This window comes from Clytia hemisphaerica, unplaced genomic scaffold (assembly GCF_902728285.1).
Source record: "Clytia hemisphaerica strain Z4C2 unplaced genomic scaffold, Clytia hemisphaerica genome assembly, whole genome shotgun sequence".
Taxonomy (NCBI): Eukaryota; Metazoa; Cnidaria; class Hydrozoa; order Leptothecata; family Clytiidae; genus Clytia; species Clytia hemisphaerica.
This window is the reverse complement of record NW_027103851.1, coordinates 1697330-1719136: the sequence shown is the minus strand read 5'-3', so window position 1 is coordinate 1719136 and position 21807 is coordinate 1697330. Positions and strand designations below refer to the sequence as shown.

At 33.8% G+C, this 21807-nt stretch overlaps 1 protein-coding gene across 1 annotated transcript; it reads left to right on the top strand.

Moving 5' to 3' along the window:
• The first annotated feature begins 11005 nt into the window (after nucleotides 1-11005).
• LOC136807742 (collagen triple helix repeat-containing protein 1-like) lies at nucleotides 11006-14469 on the top strand. The gene is made up of 3 exons (XM_067064356.1): nucleotides 11006-11106; nucleotides 13335-13625; nucleotides 13969-14469. Exons 1-3 carry the CDS (start codon nucleotides 11035-11037, stop codon nucleotides 14326-14328), a joined length of 723 nt encoding a protein of 240 aa, XP_066920457.1. The 5' UTR covers nucleotides 11006-11034; the 3' UTR covers nucleotides 14329-14469.
• The last annotated feature ends 7338 nt before the right edge of the window (nucleotides 14470-21807 follow it).

The window sequence follows — 21807 nt, the reverse complement described above, 5'->3', positions numbered from 1 at the left end:
TCCATGATTACACCCCAAAGAAATCGTGATGCCCTCAAAGTTCTATTTTAAAGCTCATTTATGGTAGTGGCCAATTAAGTCTGAAAATAGACTTTCTCAAAACATGGTCATAATGCATACCAAAATGTCACAAATTTGATGGAGATTCAGAAAAACATTAGTAATATATATCAAAAGAGCAGGTGCAATTGCATTATGGGCATGAAATCCTGAAAAATACAAATATTGTTTTGGAAATGGATTTCTAGCAACTATTTGATCAATTGAATCACGGTTCAGCATTTGAATTGCAATTTCACAGTTTCAGTATAAGTTGTGAGCAAGGGGTCAATGTTTTTAGGTTTTAAGGTGTATTAGTGTAGGTTTTAAGGTGTAATTTTATTTTAACGTACAGTTTTGAAAATATTTAGGTACCAATGAATTAATTTTAGCATTAGTAACTTTGCAGTGAATCACTGTTCAAAATTTGTGACCAAAAGGACTATTATATAAAAAGTTAATCAAGAAAACCATTTTTTAGGTTTTAAGGGGTAAATCGCTAAAATTGCATTTTTTTCACCAAGCAATAAAAATTTTCTTAGCAATTTTTACAAAATACCATACCCAGGACAGAAATTCATAGGTAGCCTACTCACCAGAAAGTAATAATGTCTTTAAAACTTCAAGAAAGGGCCATTCGTGAAAGTTTATGCTCACGAAAAATTTTGACAAAATAGAAAATCTGTAAAACTTCAAATTTCAAACTTTGACTAAAATGTAACTTTTATGGCACTTTATAGCCTGCTAAAAGAAGTCAAAGGGCAAATGTTTCAAGCCAATCCTAGAAGTATTTGTCCCTTTAAGCCATTTTTTTATGTGAAAATTCTCAATTTTATGTCTTGATTTGCGAAAGTTTGTGCTCGCAAAAAATATTTCTCCGTCAAATTCGCGAAAGTAGATGTCGTGAATTTCGCAATTCTTCGTCCTCGAAAAAGTTTCTGCTCGCTAAAGTTTGTACGCCTAAAGTAATGCGAGCCTGATATAGGGACGGAAACTTGCTTATATAAAAAAACATGTAACCCAAAAAAGGGGTTAAAAAGCTAAAAGCTAAAAGCTTTTTTTCACTTATTGAAAGTTGTTGGCACCATAAAAAAGGATACGAAATTTTGACCAACCTTGATTTGAAAGAACATTTTTAATGTTTTCCTATCAAAGGGTTTGATAATCAGAGTTTGTAATCACCTTTCACGTAGGAGTTTTTAAATAAGATTGATATCGTTTGCTTACTCATCAATTTTACAAGATTTTTCACATTAGATTGATGTGGATATGGAGCAAAATTAGCCAGAAAGAGGAAAAAAAAATTATATCAGCATATTATATACCCTGAGTAACAGAGGTTAAGTTTTCAAAGAAAATAGTAACCTTTGAAGACAAATAATAGAAATTTTATAATTTTATCGCGCATGTGTCAATCTAATCACTGTAGAAAAAATCAAAGATGAAGAGCAAATATTACCATATTAATGTCTAGCAGACTGTATCAGTATGCAGTTTACTATTTACGAATTCCCCAGAAACCTCCAAGTGTAGTTGAAATGAGTTTATTTCGAAAGAAATCTTTTAAATATGATCCCCAAATGTATAACAGTAATTACTAAACTTTTAATTATGGAAATGTCACTTTAATTGAATCGAAATAATAGACAGACTTTATGTTATGATTCTCTATCACTGACTCTTTTTACAAAGCATTGATGACTTTTTGTAAGTTGTGTTTTCAACGACGGGAATAAAAATATCGACTATGCTCGAGTGTGTCAATGAGGTGAATTTTCTGGTCTGTAAAATTTATCAAATTTTGCGATTTTCATAATGAAGAGTATTGAGCTCAAATTTAAACGTATAAACAAGTTCAGAATATTGTGTAATTGATTTATTGTGAAAATATAACCTTTTACCTGAAGTTTAGGGCAAACTCTTTTGTTAAAACTGTCAAAAACCGCGAGTAAACGACCACTGAAGTAAGGTCCCAAAATTGCTGTTTATCAAAAAAAGCAACGACTCGGCCGAGAGTTAAGAGTCAAAAACAACTGTTTAGGGTGGCCTTCACATAGGGGCACCGATCTAGGGTCGGGGCTAATTTTATGGCTTAAATATTTTCTTCAGGAAGTTATTTTGTCAAAGGAATCTTCGAAGTCCAGACTTTGATCTCCTGTTATTCGAGATAGGGACCATAGAAAAATAGCCCCGACCCACGGTTCGGTCCGCAATTTATCTGGCTTTCAAGAAAATTTAAAATGGCTTTTTGATAGCCAATACAATCGCTGCATTTGCAGGTTTAGTGGGCCCCATTACTCTGCTAAAGAAAATTCATTGGATTCGAGAAAACATCAAAATTACAGACCAGACAAAAAATTACGCAATGCCCTCTACAAGCCATTGTGATTGGCTGATCGGGAAAAAGACGTGAGATCTGATTGGCGTAGAAAAAAGTGAATTTTTTTTAAGAAGGAGGCGGGGAAGAAAAAGAGGCGAAATGTCTCAAAATGAACTTCAAAAATCAAGAAACTTGCAAAAATTGAAAGGAAAGAAATGAATTTTATTCTTCTTGTGAAATATTTTATAGCTCATTCATAGGACGGGGATGTATCTAAACTAGAAGGACTAGACATCAGATTTAGAAGAACGAGACAAGGTGACTTTTTGATACACAATGCACAATATATTTTAAACTTTCTGTAGCTCAGACATAAAAAATCCAGAAAAAAATGACTCCAAAACCATCTGAAATCCATTTTTTCTACATCCTGAAGAAAAAGAAAGAATATAAATAAATCTAATATAAATCAAGATTTGTGTCATCAATCCATAACCTTAGAGATAAAACTTTCAGTGAGACAGGGATGGTTAGCATAAAATACCCATCTTTTACTTCCATTCTCTTTATAAAGACCATAATAGCATAACATAGCATTTTAATCTACATTCTGCCAGAACAGGGATATTAGAAAATGAAAGAGCCTTAGCTCTTATGTAGGGAAATTAAATATCTAAAGTGAGGAGAGTGAAGGGGTTTAGCATTTGCCAGCAAATAATAATGAGCTGAGTCAGGCTGGATTCTCCATGAATTTCGACCAATTTTGAGGTGGTACCACAACTCCTTCTTCAGTTGACAGTGAGAGAATTCTCTTGCTCTTGTCATCTGCGACTTGAATAATATCAAGAATCCACAATTAATAAAAGTTAACTAACCTTTGTTTTATTGCAGTTGAGCTCCAGCACGCATTTCAAATTCAAAAACATCTCAAAACTGAAGAAAGCTCGGTTTTTTCTTCTTCCCATCTTCTTCGTTCTTAAATTGCACTAACATCATCATCATTGACAACACCAAAAAAAAATCTAAAGCTTTTTGGAGAATAAAATAAAGAATTGTAAACAACAAAGAAGTGAATAAAAATGAAAACTGAAGCTATAACTCTGGGCAAAAATAATGCCCTTCCAATAAACTTGTGCATCCAAAATACAGTTAAAATTACTAAGAAGTGTTTCCTGATTATGAATCATAATTCTTTGAAAGAAAATACATTTTGACTCTGTTAAATGAAAATAATACCGGTATGAGATATTTAGAAAAAGAAAATATCAGAGTCCTTTAGTAGGGGGAAATTTGTAAAATCGCTCGATTTTTTTAGTCAAAGCACTTGTTATACATTTTTGGAAAGCTAAGGGGTAGGGGAATCAAAATAACTTGGGTGCCAATTTTTTTTCGGACACTTTGGTGTGATTTTCGGACAAATACGACGGTCTCAGGCAAATATCATAGGGTGAAAAATTAATGAAAATTTTAGCTGGAGAAAACGGAGACTTGTTGTATATTTTTGGAAAGCTCTCAAAAAATTAAGATTAGTGATATATTGCGAGTATAGGTGATTTCAGTACCTAACTCGAGATATTGAGCTTCCGAAAGCGCAAAAACTGGACAAAACAGCTGTTTCTGGCTGAAAAACACTGAAAAACACTGTTTTTAAGGATTAATATCTCGAGTTAGGTAAAGAAATCACCAATACTCGCAATATATCACTAATCTCGATTTTTTGAGAGCTTTCCAAAAATATACAACAGGTCTCCGTTTTCTCAAGCTAAAATTTTCATTAATTTTTCACCCTATGATTTTTGCCTGAGACCGTCGTATTTGTCCGAAAATCTCACCAAAGTGTCCGAAAAAAAATTGGCACCCAAATTATTTTGATTCCCTTACCCCTTAGCTTTCCAAAAATGTATAACAAGTGCTTTGACTAAAAAAGTCGAGCGACCTCAAAAAAACGAACAAATTTCCCCCTACTACTTCCCCTCTCAGAAAAAAAGATTTCAATGATTTCGAAAGATCGAGTGACAAACAACATTTTCCAGACTGTCCAGATTGAACGTACTTACTAAAATAAATTGTTTCAAAACATTCGAAAACATTTGCGCGCTCGTGTGAACACTCAAAAACATTCGATTTCCAAAGCGCTTTTTACATTTGAAAATTCGAATGTATTTTCGGCGTAAAGCTCTGTTTAGACTTAAACACAGAAAAAACTACAGACTCGCAAATTTCACCTCATTGATTTCCTCGAGTGACGCTCATCCAAGATCTTGGATGGTCGTCATGGTTACTTTTGTCTTCGCTGATTGCGCGATGAATAGAATCTCGATTCGTCGGCACAGCGTAAATATATGATTTTGAGCTGTGCTTTTCACGGTACATATTATAACAATAGCAAGCCACTGTCCTGATATGAAATGTGTGTCTGATATGAAACGGAAACGCTTTCATGTGAAAATAAAAGCATTAAATATCACATTTGCATGTTTCTAGTAAACTTTTGGACGAGATAAGAAAAAATGTTAAAAAGTTGATTCGGGGAGAATTTTAGTCACTTCCCCGAAACCTACTTTTTTCCCAATTATTCTTTTTGTAGAACTTTGAGGCAAAAAAATGAACCTGGTAAAAAAAGCTCTGGACATAATCTAGTTAAGGCAGGACGGAGTACATTGCTTAGTCCAACATCATTCCTTTAAATCATACCCTCAAGGGGTATGAACCGCTCTACATCAACACTGAGCTTCGATCCCAAATTCGAAAGTTCTATTTTGAGAGCTACATACAATCATAGTTGAAATATATTGAGAATTCCGGTTATTTTAACGTTTTTCAAGACACTCCTTTTTTCTCAATTATTAAGACCCTGATTGTACGTGTAACAGAAAGACGAAATGGAACAGAGGTTAATCAGTCTTTATGGTTATGTGTATTTTATTGATAAATAACTTACAAAATAATGATTACCAAAAAAGGTATTATTAAGTACGGTAAATAAAAATTCGGAAGTGCAAAAAATTTGTTAATAATCGTTATTAAACCTAAAAGAACTCCATGTCCAATTAACTCGTTACATATTCTTCTACTAAAGTGAAAATAAAGAAAAATCAAGAAAAATAAAAAATGATTCTATATGGTCAATTGTTATTGATTTGTTTTTCCCCGTTGACGTTTAGTCTTCCATTGTCTTCGATGGGGAGCTGTTATCAACTCTGCTAACTTATCTTAGACCCCATTCGATTTTCAAAGGAAATTTACATCAACATTTTAACAAGCATCATCAAACAAGACAAAATCAAAACACTTGATGTCATCATAGTTCCGGAGCTTCCAGTATCATAATCGACCGGATCTCCAATGTCGTCCCCTGTTTCAGCGGTGGGATCGTAAAAGATGTTTTTGGCGTTTTCGAAACGTAGTACGATTTCAGAGCCTAGCTTTTCGTTCTGTTCATCGACGGCGTTTGATTCAGGGTATCCAGAGGGCATGTCAATATCATTACCACCAGCCTGGTACTTTTGAGATGAAAAAAATGGATTTTTTATTACTATTTATTTCAGAGATTAGACACAGAGAAAGGTGTTTAAAGGTTATGTTTTTAAATAAGATCGTTTGCTTACTCATTAATGTTAATTTACAAGCTTTTTCACATTCGATTGACACGGATGTGGAGCAAGATTGGTCAGCAAAAAGGAAAAATAAAAAAATTGTTGCTTATATTAGCATAATGATAACAATAGAATATGAAATATGTGTTTGATATGAAACGGGAACAATTATGTAAAAACAAAACCTTTAAGTTGATATTTTCATTCAATATTTAAAGCTAGAAATAAAGGAAAACATGACTTACGGCTGCTGAGAAGGTCATCTGAGCATTACTACACATTTCAAAAGTTTCCAAATCTCGTCTTCCAGAATTTTTGACAGGTCCTTTTTTACCACGAGTTGCCTCTTTCGATTGTTTTTGGGGTTTTCCTTTCTTGGAGCCTTCCCCTTTGAAGCCGCACTTTGTGGCAAGCACAACATCCAAGGCCTTTACTGTCTCTGGGAGGTCGCTAAAAAAATAAGAATCAAGAATCAGAGAATCAAGAAGAAGAAGAAGAATCAAGTAATAGTCTTTTTACTAAAAAAATATACAAGAAATTAAAGGTTTTGTTCTTAAATAAGAGTGATATCGTTTGCTTACCCATCAATTTTAATTTACAAGCTTTTTCACATTGAATTGACACATATGTGGAGCAAGATTGGTCAGAAAGAAGGAAAAGATAAATTTTTTTTGCTTATATCAGCACAATATAACAATAGGGAAGACAATGTCCTGATACGAGATATGTGTTTGATATGAAACGGGAATACTTATGTAAAATAAAACCTTTAAGTGTTAGGTACTTAGTTCTTAATTGATAGATATTTAACTAAAAAAAGACTTTTCAGAAGATCTTACATTTTAAGGTTGAATTTAACACCACCATCAACAAGCTCATATTCGTTGCCATCTTCACCAGTGACATTACCAGCATCTTTGAACATGAAAACTTGAAGAGTGATATTCCCACCATTATTTGTCAGTTGACCAGCCATCTCAACAAAAGCAGCTTCAATTCCGTAAGTCGATGTATCGTTTTTGTCTTTAGTAATGTTGAAATCTACATCATCCCTAATATTGAATTTCTTGACCTGAAAATTGGAAAAAGTATTGTACATGTTTTTTTTATTTGGAACGCAGTGGTTCTGTTATGCGTAAGCTAAATTTTGGAATCAAGCTCAAATTATGCCTGTGATATATTTATTCTTCGGGAAAAGAAATTGGCCTATTTAAGGGCTCTGACCATATTCGGAAAATTGATTTTAGTATTTGAACATAAAAGTTATGTTTTAGGTTCTTTAACACTTTCAACAAAGAATTACCTTTATAAATTGCGTTTTAATCAAATTCCTTCAGAGTTAATTAAGAATTTAATTGTAGAAATGACGCTATGAACTTTAAAAAGACGTTAAATAATATGTTGCATCACCTTCTTTTATAAAAAGTGCTAAGTTTTAATGGGTAATTAACCTTTTTGTTTCGAACTTTTTTCAAACTGTCCGGAAAGAATTGAACTATTCTAAATTTTGCGGAAAATTTTTCTAAAAAGATGTGTCAAAAGTTATAACTGTTTTTTTAAGCAAAATCCAGATGAAATATTGATGAAAAACCACTATTTTGAAGATTTCGAGACAAAGAAGCATTTACAAAAATTTTCCGCAAAAATTTTTATTGTTCGGTAAAAACTACACAATTTACTGCGAAAAAAAATTTCAAAATGTTTTTTCTTCGCCGAAACTAAGCTCTTCAAAGTTGAAATACTCTTCCTCGCAAAAGTCTTCATTTTCTTCTTCATCAAATTTTTTCAATGCAATTTTTGAATTTTCAGATTCAGGAATAGTTTGTCTAACAGAAAATGTATAACATGCCATAGTTTTGTTGGTCACATCAGTCAGAAAACACATTTTAAACATGGAATTTATAAAAAATTCACTATGGTCAGAGCCCTTTAGATGAAAAAGAAAAATGAAACCTCCCAACTATACAGCCCAGACCCATGACCAGGGATAATGAAACCTCATCAATGATAGGTTAATGATATTCTTATTTTCACCAAATCCATCAGGGTTGAGTATGATTATAAATGTCATGCTTATAAAAAATTATAGTATAGAGTAACTACACACAGGAGGTGGTGGGCGGAGATGAGAGGACGTCGCAATATTTAAAAACTATAGTAAACACTATTAATTATCGATCTTGTATAGCAAGGACTTTCGAGCTATTTGTAATATTGATTTTAATCTTAACCAAGCGCAACAATTAGTAATCCTACCTTGAGATCATTTTCCTCTCGGGTAATGATATCTTTGATATTCATACCAAAAACTGTTCCTTTCCGTCGAATAATCAAAGCGCCACCTCTTTTGTCACATCTCAAAGTCGAGCTGCCAACTTCACGGTCACGCTGACTTTCTTTTTTTCCTGTTTTGAACTCATCTTTGATTTTGCTACGGGCCTCGTCTCTTTTCTTTTCATTTTCGGTTCTCTCAAGTTTTCCATCGGCTCCTCTGGGTTTTTCACCATGTCTTGGAGGAGGTTTTCCACCTTTCCCTGGTGGGGGTTTTCCACCTTCTCTTGGAGGAGGTTTTCCACCAGGTCCACCGGGTTTTCCACCTTCTCTTGGAAGGGGTTTTCCACCTTCTTTTGTAGGAGTTTTTCCACCTTCTCTTGGAGGAGGTTTTCCACCAGGTCCACCGGGTTTTCCACCTTCTCTTTGAGGGGGTTTTCCACCTTGTTCCTTAGCGTTTGTTATATGAGCTGTCAAGATGACCAGTACTGTCATCAATATTATAAAAGCTAATCTCATTCTGTCTTTCGTTTTTGAACTAAAAAATAAATCAAGTTGTAAAGGCTTGGGGACACGAGAAGTTTTTTTCGCGTTGGTGCAATACAACATGCTCCATCCCACCAACCTTAAACGCTTTCTCGTGTCCCTATCCCATTCTTCTTTCTACCAATAAAAGTAAAATCGACAACACTTTTAATAATATTTGTTTGTCTCTCACTTTTGTCCCTTGGACAATGGAGCAAAATTAATTTGAATTAAATGTCCCAGGGACAAAATCAGCGTGTCTCTTGGGTATTTCCCTCACTTTTTGTCCCATGAAAGAAAACAAGAAACCATGAGACACACACTTTTTTTTGTGTTGGTGGGATAGATCATGTTGCATTGCACCAACGCGAAAAAAACTTCTCTTGTCCCCAAGCCTTAAGCAAACATCTTTTTCCAAAATATCATTTTATTTTGTTTCTACTTGAAAAACCACAACTTTTGGATGCATTATCACTCAGGCCTCATTTTATTCTGAACGATAACAAAAGGTTTGATTTTTGAAAAAATCTTGATAAAAATAGGACTAAATTTATTGTGAAGGGTTGTCCTTTTACCACTTTAACTTAATACAGTATGTTATTATTTAAGAGAATCATCCGAACTGTTGTTTAATCTCTATCATCAAGGATGATCAGAAGAAGATAGCTTTTTTCATTGTATTGAGCTATTGAGGTTTGTTTTTCTATCTTGAATTTGAAAATAAATAATTTAACAGAATTTAAATGGCTTATGTTAAAAGAACTATAAATAAATTTTTTAGACCCTATGATTCCTTGCGGTAATTTAAATAGATCTCTTAACACGAAATGAGAACTGTGTTTTTTGATTAGATATTATCTTTCCCCTCAAGGTTTTTCTGGAAAATATTAAAAATACAAAAACTATCTGAAACTGTTACAAAGTGTTTGTTGTACGGGGGGCTTGTGGGACTTCGTAATACCGATATACCGATCAATTTTTCGCTCAGTTACCGATATACCGATAACTTTTTCGCTCAAATACCGATACGATACCTGGGTATGTGCGGACAATAAGGATCGGTTTTTCACCTTAAAGTATGTCTCTAACGATTTCAGAAATCTTAAAATTTAATCGTGGTTTCTCCAAGGGTCGAAAAATGTATCATATTTACAATTATGTACCAAAACCCTCCCCCTCATACTTTAAACTTGTTTTGCTCGGATTCTATGCAAAATAACACACAATAAACAATGAAATATTGGATTCAATACTGTATCGATGAAAAATTTTAACGGATCGAAACTTTTTTTCTCAATTGGAACTTTTAATAAAAACAGAAAAGCAGTTCAGGCGTGTTGTGCATTCACTTTCTATCATGTAGAAACCATGTTTAACCACATATAACCATGTACAAAACAGTTTTTTGAATTTATTATTGTTCTTTTGGCGCTTCATAGTCACGTGATGTTAGACTTTAAAAAGGGCGGCTGTCTGAAGCTATTCCACAGGTTGTTAGATTATTTCGTTTGAGTTTACGAATTAGAAAATAATTTAATGTTATAAACTATCTAATTCTGCCTCAATAAATATCATTCAAGCACTTCACTTGAAAAATAATTGTTTTTTACTGCGGTATCAATAAAGAAATTAATTAAGAAATGACGGCAAAGTAAATATGATATGGATATAGGTCTTCTTTAGGAGTACAATATGGTTTTCAATTCTAACTTGAACTTAATAGACATTTCCAAGGAATATTTCAAAAAAGTTTCCGCAAAATTGTATAAACATGTTGATTAGGTTTAAAAATATTCTGCAGGCTTACTCTAAATCACTTCATAAATAACCTATAAGCTCATAAGGAAATTGGATAAAGGAGTTCTTCAAGACAGATTTTGCAGTAAATTGTTAAAACGGTACCATTAATGTGATCCTAAACAGGATTATTTGTAATGACTCTTTAAAAAACCTCTTTAAAACAACTAACAAGATTGTTGGGAAATGAAGCAACGGATTAAGGATTTTAGGCCAATTTTAGAGCGTTCGTTGAAGACGTCACTGGGATGACTATGGCATATTCTTTTTATTTGGGATATACCACTCCCTTTACTCAAATACATCTTTTGAGTTTACCGCCGGCTCTTTTTCTAGACAAGCTAACCTTATAAATAGGGGGCTTCTAGCTGTTTGCTCAATCATCAACAATCAAAGAGATCAACCACAAGAAAACTGACGGACTAGAAGGAAGAAGGGATAAAAACACATAGTATTCAAGAAAGTTTTTCAAGATTGACATTCGATATGAACAAGCTTATATGTATTCCAGTTCTTTTGACAATGATGTTTGTCGTCGTATCGACTGCTAATAATCAGGTGAGTAATCAGTGTTTATAATTTTTTATCAAGACCAAAACTATATAAAAACAATGCATCGACGACCACAAATTCAGAACAAGTTAGGAATATTTGAAGGGTTTGTGGACTCTATAAAACACATAACTTTCTTAGCAAATTTAACAAAATACTTACAAGTGGTGATTACTTTAATGGGATAAATTTTCGCGGGGATTAATTTTCGCAGATTTCGCGGATTTGGGTGTCATCCGCGAAAATAAGTCCCATTGGAAATCTGAAAAAGGCCCATCCGCGAAAATTAGTTTCCGCGAAAAATTTGAATTTTTTTTGCAATCTGCGAAATTTCTATTTTTATCGTTTTTTATTTTTTTTTCTACATGAGGGCACGCAACCCTCGAAAAAGGTCAAATTCTCGATATGCTTGTTAGCAAAAAATCGTTTTCCTCAAAATTTTCTTCACAAATTTACAAACTTGAAAGAGGTATTGGAAAATTTTTTATCTAAGAAAAGATGGGAAAACGGAAAACAAAAGAATTTATTTTCAATGATAAGAAAGAGTGAAAATAACGAAACAACAATTTTAAGTCATTTTATTTATCTCTCTTTTGCTTCTTTTAACAAGTTAAAAAACTTCCTAATCTAACAAAATAGGCGCATTAGATTACCCTGAGTATCAGAGGTTAAGTTTTCAAAGAAAATAGTAACCTCTGAAGACAAATAATAGAAATTTTATCGCGCATGTGTCAATCTAATCACTGTAGAAAAAATCAAAGATGAAGAGCAAATATTACCATATTAATGTCTAGCAGACTGTATCAGTATGCAGTTTACTATTTACGAATTCCCCAGAAACCTCAAAGTGTAGTTGAAATGAGTTTATTTTGAAAGAAATCTTTTACATGATCCCCAAATGTATAACAGTAATTACTAAACTTTTAATTATGGAAATAATAGACAGACTTTATGGTCGTGTTCAGACCAAGGTTTAAAGCAATTAGGTTTACATGTTTCTTTTATATTCCTTTTGTATTTAACGGCACGCTTCTCATTAGTTAAACCAAAGTTTAAAAAGGAATCACCCTCTGGTTTAAAAAAAAAGTTTTTACGATTTCGTTACAGTTTTCTGAATAGACGAAATCAGAATTTGCAAGTGAAAAGCATGCTCCTTTTGTAAATGAAGAAAAAAGAACGTGACATTTATGACTTAGAGACGCTCGGAGCGTCTCTAGCAGTAATGGCTTCAACGAACACGAATTAGCGTTTTGCAGAGGGATTCCCTGAAATCTTTTTTGTTTCAAAGTATCTCAAGAGAGAAGATGACATGATTTCAAGTTAGGAAAGGAGATTCCTCGAGATCGCCAATCGATGATGACAAAAGAAAAGTGATTATAATTGAATTCCCATATCAACAAAGTACTATTTAAACCTTAAACTTAAACTTTCAGGTCTGAACACGACCTATGTTATGATTCTCTATCACTGACTCTTTTTACAAAGCATTGATGACTTTTTGTAAGTTGTGTTTTCAACGACGGGAATAAAAATATCGACTATGACGCTCATCCAAGATCTTGGATGGTCGTCATGGTTACTTTTGTCTTCGCTGATTGCGCGATGAATAGAATCTCGATTCGTCGGCACAGCGTAAATATATGATTTTGAGCTGTGCTTTTCACGGTAGCATTAGATGTCTTCGGGATAACAGATGGGTTTTCTGGTTTACTCGGACGCTTTGTTTTGGTAGCAGCATTTGCAAACAGTGTTCTTTGTAATACATATCTCCTCGCCCTATTCCAAAACACCCTCTTATTACTTGAAAAACAAATTCTTAATTTTCCTGGAAAATTTTTATTTCAATGTTTTGACCCTTTTCAAAAATTTTAATTTGTACCCCAATTCGCGAAATTAAATCCCCGCGAAAAATCAGGAAATCCCTCATCCGCGAAAATTAATCCCCGTGAAATCTTAAAATTTCACGGATGAGCTCAACCGCGAAATTTAATCCCCGCGAAAATTTATCCCATTAAAGTAAAAGAATAGGTTAAGAACACTTTTAGTTCAAAAGATATGGACTTGAAAAACTGACTTTAAAAAGCATTATAGATTCTTGGTGATTTACGTGATGAATCTTTGAAACTTGTAGCTTTTCAGAAACTTTGAAAGATAACTATGTCGCATCAAAGTTTTACAACCCCTAGATGTTTTTCAGTCATTCCTAATTTTAAAAATGATTTTTTTTGTATAAGGAATGCAAAGATGGACGTGACGGTCGGGATGGAAAAGATGGAAAGGACGGCAAAGACGGCAAAGACGGAGTCTGTTTGTATAAAAAAAGCGTATTTGGAATAAAAGGAGAAAAAGGAAAAGATGGCAAAGATGGAATAAACGGAAAGGATGGGACAAATGGAAAGGATGGGATAAATGGAAAGGATGGAAATGATGGAAAAAATGGAAAAGATGGAAAAGACGGTGCGAAAAACTGGAAAGAATGCGCTTGGAAGAATTTAAATGATGGAAAAGACAATGGCGTAATCAAGGTAGGCTATAAAAATAGGAGCATAGGAGCATTAGATATCTAATATGAAACACTAGATCGAGCTATTGCGTCCCTTGCTTGAACAAATTTCTGGTCTACTATTGTCCACTTTTCGTAAAGATTGTTTTGCTTTAACTGCAGCAGGCTTGGAAAAAAATGGATTAGCTCTCTATCTAAATCTAGTTATTATTGTAAGATAGTTTTGGTCCTATCTACAATCATGGTTGAAATATATTGAGTATTCCGGTTATGTTAACGTTTTTCAAGATTTAAAGATTAAATAATCGGTATCATTAACCATTTCTGTTATTGATTGAAGAAAACACAACCTCTCTTTTTTTTAGTCTTGCGCCTTCAAAAAGAAATCTCCCTCTACTTACTTGAAAGTTGTTGTTTCTTCGGCTATGAGAATATACAACTGCAATAGCTGCTGTAAACGTTGGTTTGTCACTTTCGATGGACATGAATGTGCACCTGTGCCAATAGACGGTGTCGTTTATATGAATGCAGGTGCTGGAAGCCGAATTAAAGATCTACATCGACCACGAGTTGTTCGGGGACATTGTAAGGTCTCGAAAAAAAAACAAGTCAATGTGGCTCTTAATGTTGGAAATTGCCATAGCTACGGGAATGCAGACGCAAACACTGGGTGGAATTCAGCAACACGAATTTACATTGAAGAAGTTGACCAGCCACAATCTTAAAACAAGTTTTTTTTTGTGAAAAATATAAACTAAAGATAAACACACATTCTTAGGGGTATATTATTAAAAACTCTTTCGTACTTTAAAAGACACACCTTTTGAAAGCTTCAGGGTAGCGTAGACAGTGGATGAGTCCCAGAAACAAGAATTTTTATCAAAAAAGCTGAAAACATATAATCTTTAAAAACAGTTTATTGAATTTATAACTGCTTTGCTTTACTCTACTCTAAAGGGATTTTGTTTAATCATACCTGGTAAATAAAAATTCTAATTTCTTTTATCTAATATCGTCATTAACATTCTTATTTTATTCTTATTTTATTCTTATATGACACGGATAACGTATTCCAAACGTATTTTGAAACTTAGTAGAAAATTATATTCATGTCATCAATCTTACATTTGTCGTTAATCTTGGAAGAAATATTAAATAATGATACCAGACATTTCTTGTCCTTCAAGAAAAAATTATTTTTGACACACATTTTCACACCTTGAGCGTGAAGATATTTGTGACGGTAAGATGTCATAAAAATTGACACATTGAATGTACAGATTTAATTTTCATGTCAAATATATCGTTTGAACCGTAATTTATAATATTTGTGATAAAACGAGCATTTTGAACTGAAGGAACTGATAAAACTTTCGATTTTTTGCTCACTTTTGGCATGATAAGTGACTTCATCAAAAAAATACTTTGTCAAAAGTCACTTTACACGACAAGGATCTTTGTGCGCCAAATTCCATCCAAAACGACCAACTAGATTAAAAGTTAGGGGGTGGTACAGGAAAAGCCCCTAGTTTTGAAGCGCCTCTAAAAGCCTAATTCTTTTCAATATTCTTGCTAAAGTAATAGACTGCTTTATCATACAAATTCTTATTGCCCCGCAAGGGCTTTTGTTACTTCACGTAGTGGGCTTGTTCGCCAGAAAAATATTCATGATGTTGTTGATGTTTTTCCGATGCTGAGCGGGCCTCCGCGGCTAAAAAATGCTCACCCGCCCCTATCGTATTATTATTTCATTATTTATTATAATGAATAAAATATTATAATTATTAAGGCGAAACCAATTCAATTTAAACAAGACGACTCAGAGTCGAAAATTTCGCAAAGTATTTGATTATTCATAGATGAAATAATCATATTAAAAACGACCGGGAGTACTAGAGTTGGAGAATGTCAATCGGACCTGAGAAAAACTGGCTCTAACAGAGAATAAAGTTACCCTTACAGAGACAAGGCGAAATTGTGACTCTTAGAGCACATTTTCAAAAAAATCTCTAACCTTCTAGAGATTTTTATGACTTTTCAAGTTTTTCGTACCTTAAATAATTCAGAGACTTGGGAAGGTCAAAAACCAAACCTTGTGTGCATCAGCACATACCTGGCACCTATTTATGCCTAAGTATCCCCCCGTCACCATTAATAGAATGCAATAAATAGAACGGGACTAGAGCTTTATTGTCACCCAAATGTGAACTGTCCCAGTGTGGCCAAGTTACATATCAATATCATACGAATATCTTTGACTATTTACAAAATTATTAGGTAAACAAAAAACATAGTTTCTCAATATTTGAACATAAAAGTTATGTTTTAGGTTCTTTAAGGTGGGAGTCACATGAAGCTTTGAGATTTGGTGAAAAAATTATCGATTTCGGGATTTTGCGCGTTTCATGACCCTATACCCTTTCTGAACACACCTTGAAAATTTTAAAGCTGTAGCATTTATATTTCCTGAGACATAAGGTTTTTTCTAGACCCTGATCTAAAGTATTTCCCTTAGCAACGAAAACTCATACCCGTTGCTAGGGCCCAATTTCTTTATGGTTGATCTAAACATAGGATCATGGCAAATCAAACGAAAGATCTTTTTACGCCCTTTTCGGGTGTCTAAGTCAATACTGCCTTTTTTCCGCGGGATTTTCTAATATGACGTAATTAAAGATGGTAACCAAAAAAGTAAAATTTTTTAAAAACACACAAATTTGGAGGCTGTCAGCAGTGTTTTTGACTATGAAAACTGTTTTAATTTGGAAATGTTGGACTGACTGATGCCATTTTTAGCTCTGTAATGTCATTATAATGTCATTAGATGAAACCAAAGACTTGATTCTCAAACTCAACGTTTCCGATGAACTTAGTTTGACACCGAAAAACTTTGATTGAAGAACAAACAACAATAGACCAAAGACATATTCAATGATGTTTCTATTCAAAGATCCAAGTGTTAAAGAAATTGAAAGCCTGGAGGCTGGTTTAACAATTGTGTGTGATGAATTATTGAAGGTCTGGGACGCTCCCTCCACCCTCTGGTTTATTTACATTCACAAGGAGAAATTGTGCACGGCTTACGGTAGGGTGGACAGGCCAAAATTTTCCCCTCAATTTTTAGAAACCAAACTAATTTTATTTGAAAGTCCTTACCTTTGTGAGAAAAATGAGGGGTCATTTGTTAAAATTGGTTAAGTAGTTCCAAAGTTATTCCATTTTCAAACCACAAAAAAACCACCTTTTCAAAGAATCGCCTCCTTACACCACGCCAGCAAGAAATAATTTCGGAAGCACCAAATCGCGCCAAAAATGGCGGATGAAATCGAGTCTTCCGCGTGGCGGGCGTGAGAAGTTTTGCTGGCGCGGTCTGAAAATCGGCCCGATGACTGTTAAACTTTAGCTTATCGCTAATGAGCTGGAAATGATAGCTAAAAACAAATTTCACCACTAGAAAGCTGAAAATCCTCCGCTTCAGATGGTGTGTATGCTGCTTAAATGAAAAAATCCGCAATCTTGTTAAAAATCGCAATTTCTTCTTATTTTCGAAATTCCAGACGGCCTGTAGATTTTCAAATAAAGCAGGTTGTGATAGATTGTAGCCTAATCTTACCCTGGGTTTACTAAAAAAACCGCGATTGAAAAGATGCACCAGCTCAATATCGACAGCCATTTGTTTCAATGTGGGTCGAGAATTTCCGGTGCCGTGGTCAGCGCTAAATCGCGTTTTCAACTTGACGTCGAAAAACATGAATATCTTTGGAAAGAAAATAGATACCTTGATGCAGTTTTTTTTACTTGTTTCCCTGATAATTCCTGATTGATTTGAAAAAAAGAATGAACACATTTGGATGATTTAAAGGTAAGTACTAATGCCTTGAAGTTCATTTTTGTAAATTCTTCCTCGTTCCGCGCAAAAAATCCCGACGAGTGCGCACCCTACTTACGGCTAGATGTCCAAGTCCAAGTGGATTCTTGTTTCACTACAAATCAACTTTAAATTAACTTATAGCTGACAGATGCAGTGAGTGGAATATACTAGGATGATCTATTACATTGAAAATGTGGTTTTTGTTGTGAAAACACATTAAAATTGACTTAAATCGTTGTTGACGTGGAGTTTAACGCAAAATTTTAAGGATTGGCGCGCATCATGTGAAAGTGATAATTTGGAATTTCTGGACTTTTTTGGTATTTCAAAACCCTTTCTAAAGTTTATAAAGTAGTACTTTATTCCATTTTAGTCAAACACAGAAAGAATTTTGTAAAACGGTCGATTTATTACAGAGAAATAGAGATATATATCCCACTTCTGACTTTACGGACCATTTTCTCAAAATAGGTTTCAGGGGGTTTTCGCACACCTTGGCAAAGTTTTTTCAGGACTGGAAAGAGCTATGATCATGAAATCTTCAGGAGTTGCTCCATTTATAGTTTGCTATGGAATGAATGGAGTGAAAAAATCACTTTTTCAATTTTAAAACTCGAAAAAACTTAAATTTCCCATTTTTTAGGTTCCAGACCCCCTGGAATGAAATTTCGAAAAAAATTTTCATTCATTCCACAGCTTATCCAAATACTAGCAACCTCCAAAAAAAATTTTGGAATAGCTTTTATAGATTTTCCTAAAACGCTGCCATAGTATTTTGATAGTACATTACCCCCTGGCTGATATTACCCCCGTTTTGGCTATTTTTAGAATTTTTTTTTAATTTTTCACATTCTCTATAGTTATATTACATTTCTGGAAAGTTTCATTTAGAAATCTTTTCTGTTACAAAAGATATGATGAAAAATGTAAAATTTCAATTTTCTCAATCCTTCATGTGACTCCCACCTTAACACTTTCAACAAAGAATTACCTTTATAAATTGCGTTTTAATCAAATTCCTTCAGAGTTAATTAAGAATTTAATTGTAGAAATGACGCTATGAACTTTAAAAAGACGTTAAATAATATGTTGCATCACCTTCTTTTATAAAAAGTGCTAAGTTTTAATGGGTAATTAACCTTTTTGTTTCGAACTTTTTTCAAACTGTCCGGAAAGAATTGAACTATTCTAAATTTTGCGGAAAATTTTTTAAAAAGATGTGTCAAAAGTTATAACTGTTTTTTTAAGCAAAATCCAGATGAATATTGATGAAAAACCACTATTTTGAAGATTTCGAGACAAAGAAGCATTTACAAAAATTTTCCGCAAAATTTTTATTGTTCGGTAAAAACTACACAATTTACTGCGAAAAAAAATTTCAAAATGTTTTTTCTTCGCCGAAACTAAGCTCTTCAAAGTTGAAATACTCTTCCTCGCAAAAGTCTTCATTTTCTTCTTCATCAAATTTTTTCAATGCAATTTTTGAATTTTCAGATTCAGGAATAGTTTGTCTAACAGAAAATGTATAACATGCCATAGTTTTGTTGGTCACATCAGTCAGAAAACACATTTTAAACATGGAAATTATAAAAAATTCACTATGGTCAGAGCCCTTAAGATGAAAAAGAAAAATGAAACCTCCCAACTATACAGCCCAGACCCATGACCAGGGATAATGAAAGCTCATCAATGATAGGTTAATGATATTCTTATTTTCACCAAATCCATCAGGGTTGAGTATGATTATAAATGTCATGCTTATAAAAAATTATAGTATAGAGTAACTACACACAGGAGGTGGTGGGCGGAGATGAGAGGACGTCGCAATATTTAAAAACTATAGTAAACACTATTAATTATCGATCTTGTATAGCAAGGACTTTCGAGCTATTTGTAATATTGATTTTAATCTTAACCAAGCGCAACAATTAGTAATCCTACCTCGACATCATTTTCCTCTCGGGTAATGATATCTTTGATATTCATACCAAAAACTGTTCCTTTCCGTCGAATAATCAAAGCGCCACCTCTTTTGTCACATCTCAAAGTCGAGCTGCCAACTTCACGGTCACGCTGACTTTCTTTTTTTCCTGTTTTGAACTCATCTTTGATTTTGCTACGGGCCTCGTCTCTTTTCTTTTCATTTTCGGTTCTCTCAAGTTTTCCATCGGCTCCTCTGGGTTTTTCACCATGTCTTGGAGGAGGTTTTCCACCTTTCCCTGGTGGGGGTTTTCCACCTTCTCTTGGAGGAGGTTTTCCACCAGGTCCACCGGGTTTTCCACCTTCTCTTGGAAGGGGTTTTCCACCTTCTTTTGTAGGAGTTTTTCCACCTTCTCTTGGAGGAGGTTTTCCACCAGGTCCACCGGGTTTTCCACCTTCTCTTTGAGGGGGTTTTCCACCTTGTTCCTTAGCGTTTGTTATATGAGCTGTCAAGATGACCAGTACTGTCATCAATATTATAAAAGCTAATCTCATTCTGTCTTTCGTTTTTGAACTAAAAAATAAATCAAGTTGTAAAGGCTTGGGGACACGAGAAGTTTTTTTCGCGTTGGTGCAATACAACATGCTCCATCCCACCAACCTTAAACGCTTTCTCGTGTCCCTATCCCATTCTTCTTTCTACCAATAAAAGTAAAATCGACAACACTTTTAATAATATTTGTTTGTCTCTCACTTTTGTCCCTTGGACAATGGAGCAAAATTAATTTGAATTAAATGTCCCAGGGACAAAATCAGCGTGTCTCTTGGGTATTTCCCTCACTTTTTGTCCCATGAAAGAAAACAAGAAACCATGAGACACACACTTTTTTTTGTGTTGGTGGGATAGATCATGTTGCATTGCACCAACGCGAAAAAAACTTCTCTTGTCCCCAAGCCTTAAGCAAACATCTTTTTCCAAAATATCATTTTATTTTGTTTCTACTTGAAAAACCACAACTTTTGGATGCATTATCACTCAGGCCTCATTTTATTCTGAACGATAACAAAAGGTTTGATTTTTGAAAAAATCTTGATAAAAATAGGACTAAATTTATTGTGAAGGGTTGTCCTTTTACCACTTTAACTTAATACAGTATGTTATTATTTAAGAGAATCATCCGAACTGTTGTTTAATCTCTATCATCAAGGATGATCAGAAGAAGATAGCTTTTTTCATTGTATTGAGCTATTGAGGTTTGTTTTTCTATCTTGAATTTGAAAATAAATAATTTAACAGAATTTAAATGGCTTATGTTAAAAGAACTATAAATAAATTTTTTAGACCCTATGATTCCTTGCGGTAATTTAAATAGATCTCTTAACACGAAATGAGAACTGTGTTTTTTGATTAGATATTATCTTTCCCCTCAAGGTTTTTCTGGAAAATATTAAAAATACAAAAACTATCTGAAACTGTTACAAAGTGTTTGTTGTACGGGGGGCTTGCGGGACTTCGTAATACCGATATACCGATCAATTTTTCGCTCAGTTACCGATATACCGATAACTTTTTCGCTCAAATACCGATACGATACCTGGGTATGTGCGGACAATAAGGATCGGTTTTTCACCTTAAAGTATGTCTCTAACGATTTCAGAAATCTTAAAATTTAATCGTGGTTTCTCCAAGGGTCGAAAAATGTATCATATTTACAATTATGTACCGAAACCCTCCCCCTCATACTTTAAACTTGTTTTGCTCGGATTCTATGCAAAATAACACATAATAAACAATGAAATATTGGATTCAATACTGTATCGATGAAAAATTTTAACGGATCGAAACTTTTTTTCTCAATTGGAACTTTTAATAAAAACAGAAAAGCAGTTCAGGCGTGTTGTGCATTCACTTTCTATCATGTAGAAACCATGTTTAACCACATATAACCATGTACAAAACAGTTTTTTGAATTTATTATTGTTCTTTTGGCGCTTCATAGTCACGTGCTGTTAGACTTTAAAAAGGGCGGCTGTCTGAAGCTATTCCACAGGTTGTTAGATTATTTCGTTTGAGTTTACGAATTAGAAAATAATTTAATGTTATAAACTATCTAATTCTGCCTCAATAAATATCATTCAAGCACTTCACTTGAAAAATAATTGTTTTTTACTGCGGTATCAATAAAGAAATTAATTAAGAAATGACGGCAAAGTAAATATGATATGGATATAGGTCTTCTTTAGGAGTACAATATGGTTTTCAATTCTAACTTGAACTTAATAGACATTTCCAAGGAATATTTCAAAAAAGTTTCCGCAAAATTGTATAAACATGTTGATTAGGTTTAAAAATATTCTGCAGGCTTACTCTAAATCACTTCATAAATAACCTATAAGCTCATAAGGAAATTGG